This window comes from Fringilla coelebs (genome assembly GCF_963513975.1).
Source record: "Fringilla coelebs genome assembly, chromosome: 24".
NCBI classification, from domain to species: domain Eukaryota; kingdom Metazoa; phylum Chordata; class Aves; order Passeriformes; family Fringillidae; genus Fringilla; species Fringilla coelebs.
In genome coordinates this window covers 6,605,403-6,613,392 of record NC_140050.1, presented here as the reverse complement: position 1 = coordinate 6,613,392, position 7,990 = coordinate 6,605,403, and the positions used below count along the sequence as shown (strand labels likewise).

Here is a 7,990-nt window from a genome sequence, read left to right as displayed (position 1 = left end):
AGGCAAGAAATGCAAAGAATCCAGCAGGCAGAGTTTGCTTTCTATTCCTCTCAGTCACATTTCCACATCCATGGGTAATTTATAACCCGCTTAACCCTTTCCCCGCCGCCCCCCCCACCCTTTCCCTCCAGAGCATCCTCAGGGTGGCCGCACCTTCCCGCCTCTGTTTGCTTTGGGAAGCACCAACAGTCCCGTGACGGAGCCTGAGCAGCTCTAGAGGAGGGGAAAAAATGTCGAGAGGGTGCTTGAGCACGAGGAATGGGCTCTGCAGGGTTGGGACGTGGAGTGAAGAGTCCCCTCCCCGTGGAAGGGACCCCAGACAATGTGGGGAGAGCCTGAGCTTTCCCGAGAGGCTCCGGGAGAGAAATGTAGGTCAGTAGTGATAAACGCGAAAGGCATCGAGTGTTTCTGGAGAGGGGAGGAGGGAGGGCAGCCGGTATTTGCCAGCTTGGAGGGTTTTACCGGGGAAAGGCTTTTTCCCCGTGGAAAGGTGAGCGCGGGTGGAGCGCGGGCAGGTGCGGCGGGAGCGGCGCCCACCGGCCCGAGGCTCCCGGTGCCCCCGGGGGTCCGGGCTGCGGCTCTGCCCCTGCCGCCGGTGGAAGCCCCACCTGCGGTGCGGTGATTTACGGTGACAGCCCCCAATCTACCCCATTTTCTCGGCCATTCGTCAGCGGTGCCGGACCCGGGGCCGCGGCTGGCGGGGCTCCAGGAGGGGGAAGGGGAGCGCAGCGCCCTGGCAGCCCCGCCGGCCCGGCCGCAGCTCATTTTCTGCCCGCCCTGCTTTGATTAATAAGATGAATAAACCGGCGGGGCGAGGAGAGGCCCCGCTCCCTGCCCCCGGGGGGGCACGGGCTGCGCCCCCCAGCACCCCCAACCCCTCAGTCCCTGCCCCAGGGCACGCAGCACCCCTCAATCCTGAGCTGGGACAGGGAGACCCCCCCCGTTCCCCGCGCCGGGGTCCTGCCATGTGTTCCCCATTAGGGCTGGAGGTTAGCAGAGCCCCCAGGCCTCCCCCTCCTCCTCCCCCCGGGCCCACTTTGGGGTGCTGCCATAAATAAGGGGAATGGGCAGGGCAGGGGTGAGGAGGGGGGTGGGGGTGCCTTTGATGTCCTTTAAAGCCTGGGAAATCACAGCTGTAAATCCGGGGTGTCAGGGAGAGCCCAGCAGCGGCCAGGGGGCCCTGAGGAGTGAGGATGAGGATGAGAGGCACGAAGGTGACTTGGGGAGTCCTGGAGGGACACAGAGGGTGGCACAGTGGGCTGTGACACTGGCTGGGGACCCTCCTGAGGGGTTAGTCCACGTGTGTGGCATTGAGGCAGCCCTGTCCCTCTGTGTGACACCAGTGCCGCTGTGACACGGTTCCAGATCATCGTCTCAGTCCCCCTGCTCGCTTGTGTCCCTCTGTGTCGGAGTGGCCCCAAGTCCTGTTGTGTCCCTGCACCCTGAACCCTCCTGCATCCCCCAGTGCCTCCCTCAGCCCACGGTCCCCCTACACCCTCTGGTCCCCATAAATCTCCTGGTTCCCACGTCCCCTTTGTCCCCCTGCATCCCCTGGTGTCCATGCATCCCTGGCCCTTGGACCCCCCTCCTCCCGCATCCCGGGGTTCCCCTCACCCCCCGCTGCTGCCTGGGCATCCCCCATCCTCCCGCACCCTTCTCTCATCATCCCCGCCCGGTGCCGGTGCCGGTGCCGGTGCCGGTGGATCTGCGGCAGGCTGCGGCGGCTCCCCCCGCCCCCGGCTCCCCCCGCCCGGCGCACAGCGCGTCACGGCGGGGCCGGCGGCGGCGGTGGCGGCGGTGGGTGCGCTCGGCTCCGCTCCGTTCCGCTCCGCTCCGCGCCCGCCATGGCGGCCCCGGCCCGCCGGCCCCGGGCCCTGCTCGCCCTCGGCCTGGCCCTTCTCGCCGCCGCCGTCGCCGCCGCCGCCGCCACCGACCCCTTCTCGCCGCAGCTGGGAGACACCGGCGGGTGCCGCGGGCAGTGCGGCCGCAGCCTGCAGCGCCGGGCCGCCGCCGTGAGTGCGGGGCACCGGGGCGTCGGGGGGGCAACGGGGGCGTGGGGAGCATCGATGGCATTGGGGGTACCAGGGGCATGGGGGGTACTGGGAGCACTGGGAGTACTGGGGGGCACCAGGGGCGTGAGGAGCATCGATGGCATTGGGGGTACCAGGAGCATTGGGGGGCACTGGGAGCACTGGGAGTACTGGGGGCCACCAGGGGCGTGAGGAGCATCGATGGCATTGGGGGTACCAGGAGCATGGGGGGCACTGGGAGCACTGGGAGTACTGGGAGGCACCAGGGGCGTGAGGAGCATCGATGGCATTGGGGGTACCAGGAGCATTGGGGGCACTGGGGACACTGGGGGGACTGGGGGGACTGGGAAGCACCAGGGGCATGGGGAGCATCAGGGGCATTGGGGGTACCAGGAGCATTGGGGGCACTGGGAGCACTGGGGGAACTGGGGATCACTGGGGGGCACCAGGGGCATGGGGAGCATCAATGGCATTGGGGGTACCAGGAGCATCGGGGCACTGGGGGAACTGAGGATCACTGGGGGGACTGGGGGGCACCAGTCCCATGGGGAGCATCAATGGCACTGGGGGTACCAGGAGCACTGGGGCACTGGGGGCACTGGGGGGACTGGGGGCACTGGGGGCATGGGGGTCAGTGGGGTACTGGGGGCACGGGGAGCACCAGGAATGCCTGGCACAGGGGGAGCAGCTTTGGGGTGCCCCCAGTGAGGGCTTCCCACGGGTTTGGGGTGCCCACAGTGTCACCCCTTTACCCTGAGCCTGCCCAATCCTGGTGACCCCCGTGTAGGCTCTGTGTGCCCCCCACACCCCCTCAGGGTCTGCCCGGCCCCCCAGATCGTTACCCCTCCCCCAGAGCAGTGCACCCCCACCTCCTGCCAGCCCATGGTGTCAACAGAGATGGGGGCACCCTCCACACCCTCTACACCCTCCACACCCTCCACACCCTCCACGAGGACTTGGCCCCGTGCAGACCCACCCTGGGGGGCAGCCGGGGGGCTCTGGGGAGCTCTCCCTGCTCTGGGAGTGCCGGCTTTGGGGTGCCAGCCCTCAGCACGGTCCTGGGCGGGGGCGGCGCTGCTCGGTGCCCCCCAGCTGGATGCGGGGGGCCGCGGGGAGGGGGTGTCCGGTTCAGCCACCGGGCTGAGCCCGGTGCCAGCTCCACGCTCTCCTCCTCCTCGCCGCAGGATGCTGTTCTCAACGCCTGTTACCGGGGCTGCCGGCTGTTCTCCATCTGTCACTTCGTGGATGCGAGCGCCGAGCTCAACACGACCAGAGCCGAGTGCGAAGCAGGTGAGAGGAGCCGGTGGCCGAGCGGCCCCCGCGCCCCCAGCGCCGTCCCGGGGGGATCCCCGTATCCCACCGGGAGCAGCGACACCCGACACCCTCGGAGCGTCCCGCCCCGCTCGGCCCCGCAGCCAGCGGGGGCGGGTTGAGCGGCCCTGGGGGGCAGTGGGGACGGGCACGGGGGTCCCGGGGATTGAGCAGCCCCCAAGCCTGACCCCTCCTCTCCCCCAGCCTGTGCCGAAGCCTACGGCAACGCAGAGGAGCAGTTTGGGTGCGTGACCGGGTGCCGCAAGCAGCTGCCCGAGGTGGAGGAGAGCAGGAAGGAGAAGGTGAAGGGAGATGGGGAAATCCTTCCTTGAACAGGAGCTCAGCACAGTCCCTCCCCTCCCTCGGGGTGGGGGACACCCCACAAGTGCAGCCCATCCGTCCATCCATCCATCCATCCATCCATGGATCCATCCATCCATCCATCATCCATCCATCCATCCATCCATCCATCCATCCATCCATCCGTCATCCATCCATCCATCCATCCATGGATCCATCCATCCATCCATCCATCCATCATCCATCCATCCATCCATCCATCCATCCATCCATCCATCCATCCATCCCTCCATCCATCCATCCATCCATCCATCCATGGATCCATCCATCCATCCACCCATCCATACATCATCCATCCATCCATCCATCCATCCATCCATCCATCCATCCATCCATCCATCCATCCATCCATCCATCCCTCCCTCCCTCCATCTGGACAGGAGCTCCAGATGTGCCAGGCTGATCCTCCCCACCACTGGTTGCTTTGTCACAAATCCAAAAAGCGAATTAACTGGGCTGGGCATGGCTTGGGCCGGGCAGGGAGGCCACAGGGAATTCCCAGGGTGAGAGGGTCTGACTGGGCATCGTGGCAGATTCCCCCAGTTTGGATTTGTTATCCTTCCCAGCAATCAGCAACGCTTTCCCCTCCTACATTTAATTAATTCAGCTTTCGCCCAATTAATTAAATTAGACTTTGGCCCAAGGAAGAGGCTTTTGGCTCCGTGCACGTGCAGGCAAAGATGAATTTGCGCCGTAAAAAGAGTGAAAAGCTCCTTTGAACTCCCCTCCTTTGCAGCCCAGTTTTAAGACCTTCGAAGCTCCCGATCCCATTTCCCAACCTCTCCATCCCATTTCCCAGCCTTCCCATCCCTCTCCAAGGCCAGGCATGAGCATCTGGGGGTGACTGGGGGTGACAGGCAGGGCCCTCACCCCCTCCACCCACCCAAAGCATTTTTCCTCAGGTTCCCAGACGAGCAGGCAAAGCAGATTTAGCATAATAATTAGATACAGAATCTGACCTATTTATTTCCTGTTTGCTGGTTTGACCGTGCAAGGGGCTGTCGGAAAATGTTCGGAGCCAGTGGCAGGGAGCAGCCAAGCGGATTCCAGCAGGGATGCTTTAAAAATAACAAACTGCCGCGACGGCCAAGAATCCAGGGCACCGAGAGGCTGCCAGGAGAGCAACGCCCTCGGCACCGCGGCTGCTCCGCTCCCATTGTCTCTGGCAGAGGAGGGTGATCCCACCCCAAAGGGACGGTCCTGGGGCTGGGGGATGGCCCCAAAGCTGGGTGGTCACCCCGGGGGTCACTGGGTGACCCTCCTGGGACTGGAGCAGAGCCCTGGCACATCCCTTTCCGTGCCTGGGTGAGGCAGGTTGAGCCCAGAGCTGAGCGCCCGGCTCAACCCGGCCACGACCTCGGGGCGGGATGCTCCCTGCTAGGGTGGGTGACAAGGGGACAGCCGTGAGGTGATGTCCCTGCTCCTCTGCAGAGCCTGGAGCTGAAAGCACCGTCGTTTTCCATGCTGGATTTGGTCTCCACCTTCTGCAACGACATCGTCAGCTCTGCCCAGAGCTTCATCTCCTCCACCTGGACCTTCTACCTGCAGGCGGACGATGGCAAAGTCGTGGTGTTTCAGGTGGGGGTGTCCCCAGGATCCTCCGTGGGTGCCCAGGGGGGTTGGGACCCCCTTCCTCACTGCCTTCTCCCTCTTCCCCTGCTGACCCAGTCCCAGCCTGAGATGGAGTACCCAGCAGCCGAGGCCCTGGAGATCCAGCCAGCACAGCCGGGATCGGGATCGGGATCCAGTCCTGGTGTCCCCCAGCCCCACACAGGTGAGGGGGGGTCCGGGCTGCTGGGAGGGGGCTGGGAGCCTCTGAGCCCCCCTGGCTCCCTTCTGAGTTCTCCAGAGCTGAACAAATTTCCCATTTCTGGGTCTGATCAGCTTCCCACACCCCCACCCACGCTGGGGGGGCTCTGGATGGGGCCCTGCTGGGATCCTCTGTGCCCCCTTAGCGGGCAGAGGGTCTCGGGGAGAGAGCAGGACCCCCACCATGCTGGCAAGGGGATGGGAGAGAGGAGGGTGTGTCCACATGGGTGCCCATGTTCAGCACGGCCTCTCCCCCCCAGGCCCCCGGGCAAAGGGGGACCAGCCCCCTGTGAAGGAGCCGCGGGGCAAAGCCAAGGCGCGCCCCCCGGAGCCCCCGCAGCAGGAGCACGACTTCCTCGGCTGCATGTCCAAGTAGGTGGTCTGGGACCTGCTGGATGTGGCAGAGCAGATCCCCCCCAACCCCAATTCCCAGCCCGTGCCCTGCCATAAACTCTTGCCTCCTCTTTGGCGGGGGGTGGTGGGGTGCTACAGGCGCTCGGGCCTTCCTCGCTGGATCCTGGCCGCCTGCCTCTTCCTCTCCATCATGGTGATGCTGTGGCTCAGCTGTGCCAGCCTGGTGACGGCCCCCGAGCAGCACGTCAAGACCCAGGTACGGGGTGAGCGCAGCCCCCAGGGTGCCAGGGACACCTGGCACGGCTGGGTGGGCATTGCTGTGCCCCCTTTGCGGTCCCCAGGCACCGTGTGGGGTGTGAGGTGCGTTCACAGCCGGCCCCGTGGTGCCCCCAAGCTGGGGGTGAGCTGCCCCCCGTTCTGGGGCTGCACTGTTGTCTCTGCCTCTCTTCCAGCCTCTGAGCATCAACGGGGACAAGGAGTACCTGGAGGACCTGGATGGCCCCGGCGCCTTCCCGCTGCCGCCCGTCATCGCCGTCACGCTGTGCCCTGCGCACGGCGGGGAGGACGCGGGGCCGCTGCCCCTCAAAGTCGACCTGGACAAGACCATCCTGTAGCGCTCCCGCCCCTTCCCACCGCCTCCACCTCCCTCTCACCATCCCCACGGCATCGCCCCCGATCCCGCCCGGCTCCCCGCGTCCCCAGCTCCCGCAGGGGCATCTCTGCCTCCGCCCGAGTCCCGCTCTCCTCCCCGGGCGCGGCCGCCGTGGGGGCGGCTCCAGGAGCCGGGCAGCGGCTCTGCCTCCCCCAGGGATGTGCTGTGAGCTGGGATCCTGGCTTGCAGAGCCGAGAGGGGAGCTGCCAGAGCAGGGAGGCCGGAGGGAGCCCGTCCCCGGAGCGGGACTCTCTGTCTCCTCCCGCCCGGAGCCGCCGGGGCCCCGCAGCCCTCCGGGCATGGGTCCAGCGCTGGGCAGGAGGGAGCCGGCTGCGGTGGGGGATGGAGAACGTCTGCAGCCTTCTGAGCTTTGGCTCGGCACATCCTCGGCCTCCCACCTTGGGTTGAGCCTCCGAGGCGCCGGCCCCGGCCCTGGGAACTCCCTTCCGCCGGCCGGAGCCGATTGCCTCGGGGAGCCGAAACGTGGCGAATGGATTTGGCGTTGGCAGCCGGAGACGGGAGCGGATCCCTCCGCCTCCGTGCCCACGCGAGCACCCAGCCAGCCCCTTCCCGGAGCTGCGGAGGGGCCCTGGGATGGCTCCTTCCCCTCCCTGCTCCGTGATGCCCTGGGGGAGCTGGCCCTGGTGCCAACAAGTTGCTGGTGGGACCAAGCAGGGGATGAGGCGGCGTTTCCCTGACTTCAAGCTCGGACAGGAGGTGGAAGCTGCTGGGACGGCTCCATCCTGGGCTCGGCATCCTGTAGGGATGGCTCCATCCTGGGCTCAGCATCCCTGCCCCATGCTGGGAGCAGCCTGCGGGGCTGTAGCTGACGGCAGGACCCGGTCTCTGCGTCCCTGGGCTCACAGCGCTGCCCTCAAAATGGGCAGTGGGACCAAGCACGGCTCCCCTCGGCTCACCCTGGCACAGCTCCTGGGCATGGAGGTGTCTCCCTGCTCCCCATCTCCCCGCATTCTCCACCACTCGATTTCATGCATCGTTCCGTGGTTCGATTTGCACCGGCATGCGGCTCCTCGGCCCCCGGCGCCCCGCGGGGACACCCCTGTGCCGGGAGGGCGTCGGCCCCGCCACCCCCGTGTCACCTAACACGTCTGTACAGATTAACTTATTACCCCCGACCCCCTCCCCTGGATTTTTGGGCTCTCTCCGTGGGCCGGCGGCTCCCGGGGGCCGTGGTGTGGCGGCACCGGGGGCTCTCATCCCCGTCCCCACCGGTTTTGTGCTGCTCCGTGTCACTTCCACCCATCCAACATATCTGGGTTTGGGGAACCGGGTTGGGGGGAGGCCTGGGGGGGGTCTCGTGTCCGTTTTGGGGTCCACTTTTCGTTGTTGCTTTCCGGCCGCGTGTGAAGCTCGGTGCAGTCTGTGATGTTCCGGCCGCGGCAGCTCCCCCGATGCCCGGGCAGGAGCTCCGGGGACAGCGCGGCCCTCCCGGCCCTGGAGCCCTCCCGGCCGC

The 7,990-nt window shown here is 66.5% G+C and overlaps 1 protein-coding gene across 1 annotated transcript; it reads left to right on the top strand.

Annotated features, from left to right (window-relative positions):
* Positions 1–1,844: 1,844 nt before the first annotated feature.
* TMEM59L (transmembrane protein 59 like) lies at positions 1,845–7,773 on the top strand (the record flags this gene model as incomplete). The annotated part of the gene is made up of 8 exons (XM_084221249.1): positions 1,845–2,012; positions 3,215–3,320; positions 3,546–3,643; positions 5,133–5,279; positions 5,370–5,475; positions 5,771–5,882; positions 6,003–6,120; positions 6,317–7,773. The coding sequence occupies 8 exons, from the start codon at positions 1,845–1,847 to the stop codon at positions 6,476–6,478; spliced, it is 1,017 nt and encodes a 338-aa protein (XP_084077375.1). The 3' UTR covers positions 6,479–7,773.
* Between the last annotated feature and the right edge of the window lie 217 nt (positions 7,774–7,990).